The 18,562-nt window shown below is 45.1% G+C and overlaps 1 protein-coding gene across 3 annotated transcripts in view; it reads left to right on the top strand.

Moving 5' to 3' along the window:
- Window positions 1-3,665, top strand: part of Slimp (Seryl-tRNA synthetase-like insect mitochondrial protein) — a 107,334-nt gene extending 103,669 nt beyond the window's left edge. For all 3 annotated transcript variants that reach the window (XM_067121806.1, XM_067121815.1, XM_067121823.1), the window contains exon 4: window positions 1,918-3,665. In XM_067121806.1, the coding sequence (XP_066977907.1) occupies window positions 2,163-3,629 (1,467 nt within the window). In that variant the 5' untranslated portion in view covers window positions 1,918-2,162 and the 3' untranslated portion in view covers window positions 3,630-3,665. The remainder of the gene's footprint in view (window positions 1-1,917) is intronic.
- The last annotated feature ends 14,897 nt before the right edge of the window (window positions 3,666-18,562 follow it).

The raw sequence follows: 18,562 nt of genomic DNA, 5'->3' as shown, positions 1-18,562 counted from the left end.
GCTACTGGGCCCCTTTGGGAAATGTGGGAGTATACTAAATCCCATTTCTCATCCAGGACTCGTCCCATTATCACAGGGCTTTGGATATGTTGTTGCTGGATTTGGGGAGCAATATCTTAGGTAGGTTCCCATTCCTTAGGTAGAGGTTCCTTCCTATTGCTAAGGTCCTTAGGTCCTCCTCCATTGGAAGCTTAGTGGAACAATTGTCACAGGCATTTTGAGAAACAACAGACTTAATCTTGGAATGGCTTTCTGCTAGCTGTCAGTACTTGGCCCTGTCTGTCTTGAGCAAGTTGTTAGGGTTAGCCTGAAACAGGGCTTCACATATAAACGGGACAGCCTCCTCCATTGCACCACCTTGAAACATCTATTGTGTATTGATCCAGCCAACTCCGCTAATACAGTACCAGTAATTGCTTATTTTCTGCTGTTTCCATATTGATGAAAGAAATTGTTTTTCAAGAGTTTTTGCCTTTTTGGGCTCAGTGTAGGATCTTCAATTGAGTTGAAGATGCTCATCTAGCACCTTGAAAAGGAGCTTCTGTGTGGGTAAAACTATGTTGTAATTGGGATCTCTTGATTATCCTAAAGAGTCTAGGAAATCTTTTGAGCTTCCTTTTTAGGTCTCACAGTGAATACACTCACTTTACTGGTGTTAGTATCTTTGAGATTAGCCAGCAAGATATGTTGTCACACACAGAGGTTGGTCATCAGTGGATTTATTGTTTGGCCTTAATATCATCATGAAGACTTGAGTAACTAGAAGCCAGGGCCACACCTCAGAAATCTTTACCTATACTTCTTTGTCTTCCAGTGATGAGGATCTCTTACTATGTCCAGTGAGGGTTATCAGGCTCTACCTGCCTAGTACTAAAATCCTCAGGGACCACACTCTTAGACTGTTCTTGTCCATGGGCTAAAGAAAAAAATAATTGAATGTAGAGCATGGTCTCCTTTTGGTTATGGCATGAGATATGTCTGGTAAAGTAGAACTGGTAAGAATGCAAGCCCATGATGTCCAAATACTCTTTACTTCTGCTGTTTTTAAACATACCATAGAATTGTTTTCTATTTTATGTAATGTGCTTAACTGTGGTGGTGTGCCATTAATGGCAAGCACATGAGGGGGTGCCCAATAACTTTACTGAACTTCTGCCCTAGGGATATAGTATGCAAACTGATGGATGTTTAGCATTCAGCCTCCCTCCTGAAGAGTGATCCTGGCATATATATGATAATGGGATTGTAAGTAAAAAACTGTTTTAATAACAAAGTATTTTCATTCAGTTCCATTAATCATATGATGAATGCCTACCCCCCCTAGCCCTATGAGTCTTGCTGCCTGATATGAAAAGTGAGGTAGTTAGCATGTATATACTTGAGAATTGACAGTTAGCATGCAGAGTAAGTCGTCATCTTCTGATTGGTAGACAGAAAAGTGGTTAAGTATACCTTAGTTTTACCAGACCACTGAGCTGATTAACAGCTCTCCTAGGGTTGCCCCGAAGGATTAGACTTATTTTACGTGGCTAAGAACCAATTGGTTACATAGCAACGGGATCTACAGTTTATTGTGGAATCCGAACCACATTATAGCGAGAAATGAATTTCTATCACCAGAAATAAATTCCTCTGACTTTTCATCAGCCGGCCGCGGGAATTGAACTCCGGCCCATCGAGCGACAGTCTGAAGCTCAACCGACTCGGCCAACAAAGGGCTATAGAAAAGTGGTGGAACCTTGGAAATTGCAGGCTTCAAAATAAGGCTTGTACATGATTTGTGGTTTTGTAAGAAAAAACGTCAGCAGTAGGTTGTCAGATATCAATGAGTTTTATGTGATACTGTTTTTATGCCATTTCATCATGTGTACATTACTGTATTTGTTTTGTGACTGATGCAAATTTTTTTTTTAACAGGTCGGTATTTTGCTAAGTTGCTGCAGGCAAAAAATGTTACCTTGGTACGTGTAGAGGGCTTGACTCATGTATCCACAGTAAAGCTTGATGATGAAGATAGCCCAGAAACACCTGTTAACACTGTTGGAAAAGAATTAGAGAACATGATTGAAGAAGATATCCCTGGAAACACACATATTTAGAATGACTCATGTCTTTTTTTTTAGCATTGTATGATAGCTAAATTTTTCAGTAAATACTGAATAATGTTCAGAACTATGATTTCCCATGTCTGTGTCACTAGGTATTGGAAACATCTAGGAGTTATTTTGACAAGGAATTCAGATATATTACTGCCAGTCAGTAGGTTTGAATACTTTCATACTGTAGAATCTTTGCACAGTGGAAATAAAGGTTCAGCTTTGCATGTGTCTGGTGATAGAGGACAAGAAGTCTTTGGAGTTCTTGCTCCTTATCTAGATATTTCTAAAGCACTTCAAAATGTGTCCAGGCTTGAGGATAATATTAGCCTCCGTAAGATGAATCTGGACATAAAGCAGTTCAGTGAGCTTTGGTATAAATTAGAAAGTTTAAGATCACATAAGGATAAATTAGAGGGTGAAAGAACATCTGTAGCTAGCACAATGAAGCTCTTAGGAAAGGAGAAGAAAGAACTTGATTTAGAAAAGATTCAGAAATTAAGAGCCCATGGCAAAGAAATTCGGGAGAAATTGAAAGTTATTACAAAACAGGTTTTGACTTTGGAAGACAGAGTTGTTCTCCTGTACTTGAAATTGCCAAACAAATTACATCATACGGCATGTGGTGTAGATAAAATTCTTATTAGTTTATTCAGTAAACCCTGCTTCAAGTTCAGACCTGAAGGACATGAAGTATTAGGAAAAATGAGAAGTGAATTGGAATTTATTGAGTGCTCTCCAACTGCTTACTATTTGAAGGGCAGATTAGCAATGTTGGAATTGGCATGTAATGGCTATTTTTCATCAATATTTAAAAGTTATGGTTTCATAAGCCACTCCAATCCAGATTTTGTTAAAGGAGTTGTTGTTGAAGGGAGTGGCATCAATATATCTGAAATTGAGAAAGTGTTCATGTTATCCAGTCATAATTCAGACGGTGATCCAAATGCTCAGTACCTTGTTGGTGGAGCTTCTGTACAAGCATTTGCCTCATATTTTACCAAGCAAGTAATTGATAATTGTGAGTGTTTGCCACAGAAATTATTGGCAGTTGGAAGAAGCTACTCCCCAGTATCATGTAAAGGTTCAGGGTTGTTTAGCAGTTGGCAGTCCACAGTTGTGGATGGTCTTGTTTTATTTAAGAATGATCCTGTAGTTGAAGAGACCATGATTAATGAAATACTTATGGCTATGGTTCAGTGTTATACACAGTTAAAAATACATTTTCATATTAAACAGTATGGAGCGCATAATTTAGAGCCACACGAATCTGCTGCTGTGGGAGTGCAAATTTATTCTCCAGTAACAGACATGTACTGGGAGGTTGGGAGAATATCAGTATGTGGAGATTATATCAGTAAGAGACTCCTTATTCTTCAGAAAATAACAAGTAATTCTGCAAGTTTTGTGTCCATGATCCACGTAAGAATTTGTAATGTTACTCGTCTTTTAGCACTTATAATGGAGAATGGGCAGAACAAATTGGGAAACTATGATATTCCTGATGCTGTAAATAAGTTCATGTATATATGATATTACTTTGTAAAATTAAATATGCACTGATGATGATGGAAAGGTTGTTTTTATCCTTATGGTATACATTGTGTTACAGGTAATATTATGTAATGATATTCAATCAATGCTGGAAAATTTTTGTTTACCGAGGATTTCCTACACGAGAAGCAAATCATATTTTGTGATAAGGCTTGGCAAAAAAATATTAACTTTCAAGTGACAAAGTGTAATAATTGGGATCTTCACTTATTTTTATGTTGCATAATAGACAGATGCATGTTATTGGTTGTAAAAAATAAGAGTACATAGTTTATATTTTGGATATGAACTTACTTCTCCGTCATATATGTCTACCTTTTGTACCAGTGAAGGTGTGACAGGTAGCAAAATTGAAAGGTTCTCCCTGTTTTCTATAAGTAAAGGTCTATATCAGTCTACTTCCCCCACCCTCCATTAAGGGACTTGATAGGTACAATTACCGGCTGGCAGGCAGTATCCCTCCGTCACTGGTGTAATCAACTGGTGCTTCGGGTTAGTGAAATTGGTCTCTGTTTTCTAATACAGATATATTTTTTGCCCTGGACTTTCTTTTGGATTTCATTTGGATTTTGTTTTAGATTATGATGGATTCTAGTAATAGCAAGTTTGCAAGGTAAGTGGCTGCCATAAGAGGCTATATTCCCTTTCTGTTGAATGACATGACTTGAGTGTTCAGTGAAGGGGTGCCGACTGTGATTTTGACAGCAGGTGTGACATTTTCAGATCTGGAATGAAAGTGGTGTGCTTTTATGTGTTAAATATTGTGAGCAGATGTAGACTGACAGGTTGTGAAGCACCAAAAGCATGATTCAGCTAGGCATGATGTTGCTGGTAAGAGTGAGATAGAGGTTAAGACCTCTTCCTTCTCTTCTCTGTCTTTCAGTAAGCTTCCTCCTCCTATTCTTGTTGTTAGTACTTCATTGCAAGCTTCCCTTTAGACTCAAGACAGCCAGATGAATAATTTCGTGGAAGAAATAACTGAAGTTGAGAAGGCTATTCAGCAGTTAGTTGAATATGAGTATATTATCTGCTTTTCTTCTTCTTTTGACCTTATTAATCCCACTGTATAGCAGGGTCAGCTGTCAAGTCAACTTTCTCCATCTATTTCTATTCCTTGCATCTACTACCCCTAGTCCTACCTCACCCATATCCCTCTTCACCACATCCATCCATCTGATCTGCTGATGCCCCACACTTCTCCTCCCCATCACTGGCATGTTTTTAGCTCTCTTGATTGGTTCCACCTCCTCTCTTCTTATTACATGGCCATAGTATGTCAGACGAGCTTCCCTAGCCTTCTCCTTTACGTTACATATACCACACATTCTTCTTACATCTTGACTCTCTCTCCTTTCCAGTAGTGATATTCCGGCAATCCATCTCACCATCCTCATCTTGGTTCTTTCCAACAGTCCCTCCTCTTTCTTCTTAAGTGCCCAAGTTTCTGTCTCATATAACAGTACAGGCCTGATAACTGTCTTAAAAATGTTCATTTTGAGCCTTAATGTCATTTTCTTGTCTAAAACAACTCCAGTTACTTCCCTTCATTTTCACAATGCCTCTTTCACACTCTGTCTCACTGCTTTCTCAGTACCTCCCTTCTCTGCTGTTATTGATCCCAAGTAGTTAAACTCATCGTTCTGTTTTAGGACTGTACCATCTTCCACTTGAATGTTTACTTCTTCATGTTCTTCTTTACTACTAATCATTAGCTCTGTCTTTCCAATGTTCACTTTCAATCTTTTCTTTTCTTGGGCTCCTTTCCATGCTAAAAACCTTTCTTGCAGTTCTTCTTCTGTGTCTGCTATAATGACTAAGTCATCAGCAAACATCAGTTCCCACAGTTCTTCGTTGTTCCTTCTGATGTCAAAGTGTCTATAACGACAAGGAACAAGAATGGACTCAGAGCTGATCCCTGACAGAGGCCAACCTCCACAGGGAATGCCTCAGTCTCCCCATATTTTGTCTGTACACTGGTTCTTGCCCCCTCATACATCATCTCCACTAACCTTACCAACTTCTCTGGTACTCCTCTCTTTCTCAGACACCAATAAACTATTCTTGGTACCCTGTCATATGCCTTTTCAAGATCCACAAAACACATGTAAGCTTTCCTGTTTCCTTCTAAATATTCTCTTGGACTTGTCTTACTATAAAAATAGCATCCAGTGTGGACTTGTCTTACTATAAAAATAGCATCCAGTGTGCTCTTTCCTTTCATAAACCCAAACTGCTGCTCATGTATATCTATCACCTATCTCAAACTCCCTTCTACTATTCTTTCTAGTATCTTGAATACATGCTCCAAAAGCTTTATTCCTCTGTAGTTCCCATAGTTTAACAAGTCTCCTTTTTGTTTATACATTTTAATCATCCAACTGTCGTTCCAGTCCCTTGGCATTTCCTCTACATCCCAGATCTTTTCCAATAGTGAGTGCACCCACTCTTTACCTAGATTTCCCAGTGTTTAATCATTTCTATTGTTATCTCTGACTTTCCTGCGGCTTTATTTACTTTTCCTTTCTTTATAGCATTCTTGACTTCTCTCTCTGATGTTTGTTTGCTATTGGCCCTCCTACTGGATGAACATTTTTCAGTTCCTCACCCTCATTCTCAGTGTTTAATAGTTGTGAAAAATATTCATTCCATCTTCTCTTGACCTCTTCTTCTTCAGTTAAGATATTTACATTTTCATCTTTAATAATTCCTACCTCTCCTACATCCTGCCTGTCTTTTCTTCTCGCTTCTGCAATTCTGTAGATTATCTTTTCTCCCTCTGGTGTTCCTATCTTCTCATACCACTCTCTCATGGCTTCTCCCTTTGCAATTGCTACCTTTCTCTTTGTTTTCCTCTTTGTCCATCTATACTCCTTTCATGTTTGGTAGTTGTTATCTTCTTCCCACCTTTTTCTGGCTACACTCTTCCTTCACAGCTGTTTGAACCTCTTGATTCCACCACCATGTTTCTCTTTCCTGTTGCTGCTTACTACTTGTCCTCCCACACACCTCTGCTGCTGCTGGAACCACAATCCCTTTCATATCATCCCATATCTCTTCAGGCGATTCTGACATTCCATTTACATATCTCTCTTCTCTGGCTCTTTCCACTTTACTTCTGAACTCTCTTGCCTTCTCTCCCTTCAGCTTCCAAGTTTTGATCTTCCTATTCTAGTCTTCCTTCCTAACCAAAACATAATCAGTTTGTGTCTCATTTTGTCCACTTTTATATGTTACCAGGTGACTTCTCCTTTTCTGAAGTATATTATCTGCTTTACTTTCCCTTATTGCATGCTTAATTTCAGGTACAGTATTCCCCCTCCTGCCTAGCCATACTGCTGGCATGGCCAGTCATACTCCCAAGTCTGATGCTGCTGAGAATTGGGATATGTTGGGGAGTGGTGTGGGTCTGTACCTGTTCATCCTCTCTTTCTGCTTGCTCTAACTTTGCAGTAAGGGGAAAAGTTGGTCAACATCAGCAGCGTCTTCACTTAGTGAGGCTGCATGGGGTAATTTAGTAGCTAAGGGTGATTCTTTGGGTTTATCCTCTTTGAAGTGTCACCAAGCTTTTCTTTTCTTCTGGGTTTATCCTCTTTCATGTGTCACCAAACTTTCTTGTCTTAGACGAGGATTCAATTTCATACGGGGCTGTAGTAATTGCTCACATTCCAGACAGGGAGATTGTGATGAAGATTATTCATCAATCCTCTGTTCTCTGCTACATTCTGCTTTGGTTGCATCCAAGGAGATCTAATCAGATTACACTAAATTTAGTAGTTTACTTGCTTTGTCATGCTGTTCATTGCCAAAACATTCTGTGCTGAGCTGTTTACCTGTGCTGCTCACCTGGGAGCCATTCTCCACAGCTCTCTTCTTGTGCATGTTGGTCTCCCTTTGCACTACTCTACCTTGCTCCACTCATATTCGCACAGCTGTTTCTCACCATTTATGCTCTCAGCACCCCTCATCTCTGCGCCACTCCCCCTTGCCATGTTCTCCGTCTTTCTGTTGGCTACTTCGTCTTTGTGGAAACGCCCTTGGGAGTCTTTGACTTCTTCATGGGAATCAGTATCTGTGGAGCATGAGGATCAGTTGTAGTTCAGACTTTGCTTGGCCCTGTAGCTTTGACCAAGTCTGTAGTAGTAGCACTCAGTATTCATGTATTTTGTAGAATGCTTGCTCCTTATCAAGAGTTGAACTTGGACATTATTATGGATCCTGCTTTGTTAGATTAGCAATCTGTTCTGTATTGTCACTGATTTAGGATGTTCAGTTCGGGATTGCTTTCTTCTGTGAGACATGATGTGTCTGCGACTCCTGGTCTGTTGACCTCCTGTCTGCTTTGACTTATTCTGTCCACTGCTCTTTTGTGTTCCATTGCCACCACCACAGGATCTGCTTTGGTGTTGGTCTCTGTTGCAGAGGACCTGGATTCTGACCCTGATGTTGTAGATTTACGGAGTTGTTCGAAGGGGTAGACTACTGCTCATGAGGCTTATAAGTTATGAGCTTGATTTTTACTAACAACAAAAATGCAAACCTTATATGACCACTTTATTTAGAAAAAAACTCATGCAGATTAAACAAATTTCATGACTACTATTTTCATTTGTTAATCAAACAACCCAATCAATCTGCCAACTTAATTCTAAGAAAACACCCCTATACAAATCGGAACATATTACTCCAATTTTTTTTCTTGCCTCAACCCTTATTTAGATTTTAATGGACATCAAAACAATACAATAAAGTACAGGAAAGTCTTTCTTAACCTAATAGTAATATGTACACATTCACACAAATCATAAATTGCTCTGACACAATATACATACCCGAGGTCCTTTACATTGGGATTACTTTCAGGCGTAGGCGGGAAACGGCCGTTGAACTTCAAACAAGGTGGTTAGGCAGTTAACTACCGTCCGGGAGGCGGGAGTACTGCCTGCCCAGATGTAAACATTCCAATTTGCTTTTGGCCGTTGTGGAATGCGGACATTGTTCTTCGCCCTCTGCCTGACTGCCCTGTTTCAGCTTTTTGGTGGGAGATTTCCTTTCTTTTGAGAATGAATGTTGATAAACCTTCTGAACCCTCCTGTCCCTAGCGTGTGTGTCCTGGGGTAGGAGGTAAGAAATGAAATACCTTTCATTCTAGCGTCGACATGGACCCACACGCCCTTTGCCCAGCTTGCAGGGGACGTGTGTGTTCGCGCGACATTCCTTGTGGCGAGTGTTGTCCCTGGTCTCCCGAGCAATGGAAGAGGTTCGAAGGGAGGAGACGCTACCGTCAGAAGCCGGCCAAGGAATTGTCACACGCCCCGATGACTCCAGTGGTGGCTAATGTGTTGGGATCATTTCTCCCTCCCTGCGAACTTCCCCTACTTGCTCCCTCTCCCTTGGGTGAGGACTCCCCCTCCCCTTCCTCATTCGTGTCATCGGGTGTGGAAGGGCGTGGGGTGGCGGTTGATCAGGACATCCTCTCGGGGAGTCTCTTCTCACGCTGGGGGGGAAATTTTTCCCCCAGAGCGAGCAGAGACTTCTCAGTTTAACTCGACTGTTTCCTCAGGTTTAGGGGTGGATACAGACCAGGTATCAGACTTATCCTCAGCCTGGTTACACCTGGGTCTACCTGGTGTTCCATCATTGGAGGGCCTGGTGTCTCATCTGTCATCTGTCTGGCGCTCCAGTAATAACTCATTCGGCTACCGCTACCACCACCACGACTGTCACCATGTCTGCTTTCGCAAAGCTGCCTGTGTCGGTGGCTTCACGCCTGGATACCCAGGTTTCGGCTGCTCCTGCCTCTCACCATCCTGTGCCACTGCCTCCTTAGTTCCTGGCCCTGCTCTCATGGCCTGGGCCATCCTACATGGTGACATCGTCAGTGCCGTATATGACTTTGCCTGCCCCTGTTGCTGACCTGGCCCATTCATGACTATGGTTCCGGCTCCTCGCTTCCCTGTCTCTCGGCCCAGCTTGACTACTGACACGCTTCCTGTTCCTTTGACCCTGGCTCAGCCTGGACTGGCTGCTCGTACGCCACCTGTGCCTTCATCCCTGGCTCCTCCTCCGCGCGTTCCTGGCTGCCACGCTGATGTTCCTGCCCCGGTAACTGCTGGCCCAAGCACCGTCCACGCTGCCCGGGTTGCGCCTGCTGCTGTGGCCCCCCCAGTTGCTCCTGACTCTTCAGCTGCTCCTGCATGGTTTGGGGACCTGAGTTCAATCCTGAGGAAGATGGTGAAGAAGAAGTCAAAGAAGAGATTGAGAAAGGTGTCGTCGTCTTTGTCTTCGTCATCGTCTTCGTCTGCTACCTCTTCTCCTTCTGAGGCTACCCAGCCAAAGAAAAAGAAGCCTGCCTCTCCCCCCGCCCCAAAAGAAGTCTCGCACCGAGACCTCTAAGGGACTGCCTCCTTCCACAGGGAAGGCAGTGGGATCTCTCGCCGGCTCTTCCCGATCCATAGATCAGGAACCGGTGCTCTGGCCCCCGGGTCAGTCGCACTGGGAGCCAAGGGCATACAGACCACAGTCCGCACTCCCCCTGCTATGCCAAAGAAACCTGCTTCTAAGGCCAACGGGTCCACGTCGGACACTTGTGCGCGAGTCGCTCCAAGTACCTGGGTTTCCAAGGATACCCGGGTACCCCAGTCTGGTACGGGAGAAACCTCTCGCCGTACAGACCCGGGCGTGGGGCAAGAGAAAGAGTCCGGGCATGCAGGTGCTCTGACTCTTCCTGCTGGTACTTCCTTGAGTGCCAAGCCAGGTTCCCGGGAAAGTGTTTCGGTCCCTCGGGTCCAAACACGTGGAGAAGCAGAGAAGAGGTCCTCTGCTCAGTCTTCCCGAGGCTATGGCCTTGAAGAAGACTGGGCCGCGACTAGAGGACAACGCAAGCTCACGCCAGCCAGCTGCGCGCTCGACTCCTCCCAGTCCCTGGCTGCTTCCGCGCAGCCAGCCTGGCTTGGGGGAGACGAGTGCATGGCTCGACTCATGTGAGCCGCTCCACTCTCCTTGGGAGACTGCTTTGCCTAGGCGTAAGCACCCTCCTCGACACAGGCTGCCGTGGGTTGGTGACTGCTCCCGGCCCACTGCCCCTGTTGGTTCTGCCAGGAAGACCAGTGGGAGCGCCCGATCCTCCTCGCCTGTTCCCTCTACCTCTGGGCTCCTTCCAAGGGGCACGAGTCGGACTGGAAGAACTCTGGCGAGTTTTCTCCCCAGAGTTCTACCTTGGGGGCGTATGTACCTGGCTTGGTCCTTGGCTCGACCAGGTATTACGCCCGCGTGGTGCAGGAAGGATCACGGGGTCTGCCGAGGTTCTCCCTCCTGCAGGGAGAGTAGATCAGGAGGACTGCACCCTGGAAGGACTTGAGGGTTCTCTTCCCCAGGATGCAGACACCCCTGAGATACAGAGGATGTTTGCTGAGGTTATTGCGCTGATTCGTCAGCACAATGACCTCGGGGAAGGGACCATGGCCTCAGCTGTGGATTGTCCATCGTGCCTCGAATCCTACTGGGGACCCAAGAAGGAACCCAAGGCTTCGATGGGGCTGCCGTGGTCCACGCTTGCCGAAGGGGTCCTCGACCAGGTGAATGGTCTTGTGTCTGGGCAAGACAGTTCACTTAGACCAAACTGCTCGGACAAACTTCTCCCCCCTCCCCAACTTTGCCAGAAGCACTTCTGCACACCATTGGAGAGGGCATTGCCGCCTAAACAGGTTGACCCAGACCTGGTATGTCTGGATCCGGGTCTTACGTTGCAGCAACTTACTGCAGAGAGCATCTCTCTCTCTCAGCAAGAAGCTGCAACCCTGGAAGCCACCGCCATGGCAGCCTTCCAGGCAGTCTCCTGGCTCGATCTGTGGTCCTTCACAGTATCGAAGGTGGCTGCTTCCTCGGGCGGTGTCGTACCCAGGGAGGACTCCGCCTTTGGGAGACTATGCCAGTCTGGGAGTAGGGCCATCTCCTACCTTGCCCACCAGACGGCAAACCTGTGGGCTAACCTGGTCTTGAAGCAGAGAGACGCTGTTCTCTCTCGCTTCTCCAGGTCTGTAGGACCCAAGTCGGCAATGACCCTACGGAATGGACCGTTGCTGGGTTCCGCCTCTCTCTTCCCTAGGGAGTTGGTGGACGCTGCGGTGGACAAGCACCAGGCTGATGACAGCAACGGGCTTGTCCACCAGGCAGTGGCCAAGACCTCTGGGTCTTCGTGTTCCACTGCAGCCAGGTCCTCGGGCCAGGCTGGCACTTTATTGCCCCCCAAGAAGTCCCAGTCTTCGAAGGGGTCCCGTGGGAATACCCAGCCTTCTTCTTCCTCTAGAAAGAGTGGGTCCTCCCGCCCCTTTAAGCCCGCTTTCCAACCCGGTAAAGGGGGCAAGGGGAAGAAGAAGAAGGGGAAACACTAGGGGCGGCATTCCCCCCCCAAAAGCTGCTGAAGGTTGGAGGGTGCCTGTTGAGCCATTGGGCAACATGGCAGCGACACGGAGCCGAGACCTGGATAGTGGATGTCCTTCGGGAGGGATATCTACTATGCTTTGAGTCTCGGCCTCCCCTCACCTACTCTCCGGTCCATCTCCTCACATATGTCCAAGGAATTCCGAAGGACACCGCACTACAGCAAGAAGTGCAAGCCATGCTGAGCAAGGGTGCTGTGGAAGTCGTGTCGGACCAGTCTCCAGGCTTTTACAGCCGTATCTTTCTTGTAGAGAAAACCACAGGGGAATGGAGACCAGTCATAGACCTCTCTCTCCAGAACCGATTCATTCACCAGACTCAGTTCACGATGGAAACAGCGCGATCTGTACTTGCTTCCATGAGGAGAACGACTTCATGCTTACGGTGGACTTGAGGGATGCGTATTTCCAAATACCCATTCATCCGTCCTTTTGCAAGTACCCCTGCTTTATCCTCGGGGAGATGGTCTTCCAATTCAGGGCACTTTGCTTCGGGCTCTCGACCGCTCTCCGGGTATTCACAAGAGTTCTCGCTTGTGTCAGCTTGGGCCCACTCGCACGGGATACGTCTACTGAGGTATCTGGATGACTGGCTGGTCCTGGTGAGCTCCCACTCGCAGTTGCTACAGGACAGGGATCGGCTCCTCGAGTTTTGCCACGATTTTGGGATCCTGGTGAACCTCAAGAAGTCAGATCTCATCCCCAAGCAGAGGATAAAGTACATGGGCATGCTGATAGACTCGGTGGCAGCGAAAGTCTTTCCCTCGGACTCTCGTATCAGCAGGTTCAGGCAGGCAGCACAGCTGTTCCTGTCATGACAGGAGCAGCCAGCCCGGCAATGGCAAGTCATCACCGGTCACCTGTCGCTGCTGGAGAAGCTAGTACCTCATGGGCGTCTTCACCTGCGGTCTCTACAATGGAGACTAAAGGAGTATTGGTCCCAGTCCCGAGACCCCCAGTCCTTCCTCATTCCTCTTTCTGAGGAGGCAAGAGAGGACCTTCGCTGGTGGATGGACGACAGGAACCTCTTGATAGGAGTATCCCTGCATACTCCCCCTCCGGACATGCTGCTGTTCTCAGATGCATCGACCGAGGGATGGGGCGCACACCTGGAGGAGTTGCTGACTTCAGGAGTGTGGCACCGAGACGACAAGCGCCTTCACATCAACATCCTGGAACTCATGGCAGCCTTCCTGGCTCTCCAAGAGTTCCTGGATCGAGTGATGGGACACTCTGGTACTGATGAGCGACAATACCACGGTAGTGGCATACGTCAACAAGCAGGGAGGCCTAGTGTCCCTCCTGCTCCACCAGTTGACAATGCAGGTGCACGAGTGGGCCGTGGCTCTCTCGGTAGAGCTGTCAGCCAGGTACATTCTAGGCAAGAGGAATGTCGTGGCAGACAAGCTTAGCCACCAGAATCAAGTGATAGGAACCGAGTGGTCCCTTCCTCGGAAGTGACGGAAAGGCTATTTGATCTGTGGGGGCGTCCAGCCATCGACTTGTTCACCACCCGGCACAACAGAAAACTCCAGGTCTTCTGCTATGTCATGCCAGACCCATGGGCTGCTGTGGAGGGCGTGTTCCAGCACCCGTGGGACAACCTCAACGTTTACGCCTCTCCTCCGTTCTCTCTGATTCACCGAGTGATGATCACTCCAAATCTCAGGATGATTCTGGTGGCAACCAAATGCCTGCAGGCCATTTGGTATCCCGACCTGCTAGCTCTCCTCTCTGAGGCACCGAGGAGATTCCCCACTGGCCCAACCTGCTGTGTCAACCCCATGTAGAGCGGTACCACCAGTCAGTGCAGTCCCTGTGTCTTCACGGCTGGAGGTTATCCATCATCTCCTGTGAGTGAGAGGCTTTCCGGTCGCGCAGCAACAGAGATGGCAGGGCACCTCAGACGATCCTCTGCAGCGGTATACCAGGGAAAGTGGTCCGTCTTCTGTGGTTGGTGTCATCGACGGGGTATCTCTCTGGTCGGAGCTACTATTCAGCAGGTCGCGGACTTCCTCGTCTTCCTTCGCCGAGAGAAGCTTCTCTCCGTTTCAGCTGTAAAAGGCTACCGCACTGCACTCGGCCTAGTCTTGCGGCTGAAAGGAGTAGACATCTCTTCCTCCTTTGAGGTTTCCCTACTGATGAGAAGCTTCGAAAGGTCTTGCCCACCCAGGGATCTCAGGCCCCCTGCGTGGGATGTGACTCTCATTCTAAGGAGCCTGACTCGTGCACCATACGAGCCTTTACGAGGGTTGTCAGACAGGGATCTGACCCTCAAGTCCGTCTTCCTGCTGGCCCTGGCATAGGCGACAAGAGTTGGCGAACTACACGGACTTCCCTTCGATGTTAAACACTCGAGGGTATGGGGATCAGGTACGCTCAATTTCGTCCCAGATTTTGTAGTGAGAACTCAGAATCCTTCGGTTCCTGGCGCACAGTTCGAGTCCTTCACGATCCCTTCCCTAGAGGACTTTGTAGGTAATGAACCAGACAAGATGCTATTGTGTCCTGTTAGGGTGCTGCGGCGCTATCTGAAGAGGACTCGATGTCTCCGGCCCGAGTGCCGACGACTTTGTTAGTACTGGCTCGACCAAGAAAGAAGTGTCCAAGAACACCATCTCCTTCTGACTTTGCGAGATGATAAGGGGCAGAAGACGACACCGGTACGCTTCGTCCGAGAGCTCACGAAGTCCCCAGCGTTGGTCCATCCCTCACATTCCGGAAGAACATGTCGGTTGTGCAGGTGCTGAAGGCAGGCATGTGGTCCCAACAGACCACCTTCACCTCCTTCTACCTCCGGGATGTTGCTCACAAGTCCTTGGACACTTATTCCTTGGGTCCTGTGGTGGCTGCTCAACCAGTTGTGTAGCTTACCCAGCTCCTCTAACAGGACAGGCTGCATCTCGCTTAAGATATACGGTTGTGATTGGGAGCATGAATGTAGAGTGACTGGCCTCTCTTCTTTCTCCCCATCCTGGCTCTCTTCCCATGGGCAGAGAGCAGACGTGCCGTTACATGCTGGATCTGGCGGTCGATGCAGGTAAGCACCCAACGGGAGCTCCCATTCTATTTTCTGTGCAGGTTGATAGAAGCAACCCCACTCCTTTCCCTTGCAACGGGCGAAGGGAGACCATGACTATAAGACAAACCCAATGCTTGTGATAGCCTTTATGTCATCCGACTCCAAGTTCTTCCTAGCCTACTTTGCACGAACTGACGATTCCTCTTTCATGCAAAGGGACTCAGAAGTCTGACAACTGATCCCGCGTTTCTTACAACTCGATCATTTTGTCAGAGGCAGTTTTCCCTTCCTCGCTCTATCGACCAGGAAGGGAAGAAAAGGTGGTGAACTCCAGTCAGTTCAAGAGACTCACTCAGATTCCTCCCTCCAACCAGTAAGTCTCCTAGTAAAGGACCGAGGGTTTGTATATTGTGTCAGAACAAATCACAGTTTTTAAAAGTAAACTGTATTTTTCCTAACTATACAAACCTGAGGTCCTGTAGATTTTATGCCCACCTCATGCCACCCCTCAATCTGATACCTGGGCCGAAAGGCAAATTGGAATGTTTACATCCGGGCAGGTGGTACTCCCGCCTCCCGGACGGTATTAACTGACTAACCACTTTGTTTGAAGTTCAACGGCCGTTTCCAGCCTACGCCTGAAAGTAATCCCAATGTAAAGGACCTCGGGTTTGTATAGTTAGGAAAAATACAATTTACTTTTAAAAATTGATGTTAGGACTTAACCTCGGACTTATGTACTAACATTCTTATCCTATAATTGTTCCTTATTCTATTATACTGTATAAAGTTTCTTTCCATTATAGTTATGCTCTTTCATAATGCTTATTTTACAAAAGCCACTTATGACATCCAGAATGTAGAAAGGTTTTCAGCATTAACATGAGCAGTATCACCACAATTAAATAAATCTTGTTAAAATTCATAAAGTTCAAAACAATATTGTCTGTTGCAGTATATACTGTCCTGCAAGTACACAAATATCAAATATTAAAATATAAAAAGACATGCAAAAAAAATATAAATATATATAATAAAATCACACATTTACTCAGTAGATATAATGCCATTACAGTGAGGAGCCTGCTTGTGTCGGAATTGTAAGAAAGGACCTATCAACCAAAAAAATGTGAACAAAATAAAATTGAAGATACAATCCCAAAAATTAAAATTACAAACGTACAAATACAGGGAAAGAACCCCAGCAATGCAGAAAAATTACATCTACAGAAAGTACTAAATGCAAAAAATCAAGAAAGAACCTGTAAAAATGAGAGAAATGACCCCCCACAATTGAAAATTTGATACATAAATGTAAATGGTATAGAAGATATGCTGGATATCAAGACATTCATCAGTTCCAGCAAGGCAGCCAAGTCCCACTGTGCATATAACATCAATAACTGTTCTTTGCTCTTAAATGCACATACCACCTGCATAAAGTTAATGTCAGCATACTCTCCACCATGGTCTAAGACCATGAACAGCAGAGGTAAACTTTTCCAAAAATTCTCAGATTGAAGGAAGTTATTACCAATAAAATGTAATTAAAACATTCTTATCATATAACTAGCTAAGAAAAAAGTGGGATTTAATTGTATTTTGATGTGGTTTAAATGAGAATAGCAAATTACAGGAGAAAATAATGATGAACCATATATCTAATAATAATTTTATATGCTTCATAATTTTTTTGAGATAAACTGCGGATTCTTTATTCATTATTTGCCAAAACAAATTTACTTTCTTTCTAGAAGTTAACCTCTGTCGAGAATAAATCATTATTACCAAGAATGGGTCTCTCTCTGGAAACAAGTTAGTTGTAGTCTGTCACTCCATTCACAGCATCGTGAGCACCCGTTGCATTCCTCCACATAGTTTGCTTGCAACCAACCAAAACAAACGTGGGATCAAGTTTAAAATGCACAGCATGTCTGTGCTAAGAAACACACACAAGAATGCACGCACTGTAGAGGCAGCGACATCAACATTGATGAAATGCCACATGTAGATGTACTCATTAACACAGGCATACAGTCGCCCTAGTATTCATGGGGGATGTGTACCGCTAGCCCCCCATGAATAGCTAAAATCCACGAATACTTAAAACCCTCTAAAAATGCTTAGAACTACCTATTTTGATAGTTAGGAAAAACCCTCTAAAAATGCTTATACCCAAGTATTTTAATAGTTTTATCACAAGAAGTACATTTAGTCATGAAAATGATATGAAAATACAGTAACTAGTGAATATTTCTCAGTGAAAAATACAGCGAATAGGCAAATTTTCCACAAATAATGTGTATATGTGTTCCATAGAGAAATCCACGAATCTGGAACCACAAATAGGCAGGGGTCAACTGTACAAGTAAAGCTTCTGGTATATTATGAGGTGAAATGAAAAGCCATTAATTCCAGTAATTACTGTAGTAGGGTTCTTAAAATGAATTTGGTTTGGACAGTCATCACTGAGAATGGCATATGTACTTCAAGATGTAAACACAGAGTTTATGCAGTATCTTTTGTTATAAATATGGGGGAAGAAAAGGTAGGTAATTGTCTTCAGCATAAAGTTTTCAACTTAAGTGTGATGGTTGTTGTTTGTAAGCATATTGAGTATTTACAGTAATGTGGTATTGACAATGTTAGGTGAGAAAGGGTAGGGAGTTGCCCTTGAACAGCCCTAGATTTTTTCTTCCTCCTGTCCAGATTTTGACATTATCCGACAGGGCCTTGGTACTATTAATTCAGATAATTGAGGGATGACATTTATGTAGCCTATACATATATATGTATATATATTGTTGTGATTATTGACGGCTATGATAAACTTACGTTACCTATAAGCAGTCAATAAAGGACCTTGTGGTGCCCTGTCAATATTCATAAACAAAACAAAGGTAGAGGGTGAAACTAAGTCACTCTACTGAGGTGTAAAACAGGCTTGGGGGACAATTAACCTAATTTATTTACACTAACACCAATCAAAACAATCAAGGGGACAAATTTACAGCTATATAGGCAAAGAACTGGCTCATAGGCCCTTCTCAGAGGACTTGAGTTACTTGCACAAGGTTGGAACAGCATGATGGAGAACGGCTACCAGAACACACCCCTGAAAATGGAGAATGGCAGGAATTAGGCGCGATAGGGTCATGTACAGTATGATAAAGGCTTTAGGCAGCTCTGAGTGACAGACTAGGGATGAGATGGATATTCTTGGATAAGGTTAGATAGGCCCAATGCCCTACAAGATGGCAGCTGGGTCATAACACACTAATGAATCACAAAATTTCTCTCAAAGTATTACTTACGTTACTCTAGATATAAGCCAGTGCCGAGGGGGGAAGTTGAAAGGAAATTACGAGCTCAAGGGAACGTTGGAGGGTGATCTTCTAGAAGTCTTCGAGAGGAGAACAAAGGGATGAGAGATGGAGGCCGATGGATTCTGA

This window comes from Macrobrachium rosenbergii, chromosome 2 (genome assembly GCF_040412425.1).
Source record: "Macrobrachium rosenbergii isolate ZJJX-2024 chromosome 2, ASM4041242v1, whole genome shotgun sequence".
Classification (NCBI taxonomy): domain Eukaryota; kingdom Metazoa; phylum Arthropoda; class Malacostraca; order Decapoda; family Palaemonidae; genus Macrobrachium; species Macrobrachium rosenbergii.
Note: the sequence above shows the minus strand (reverse complement) of the source record. Positions and strands in the feature narration are given on the sequence as shown.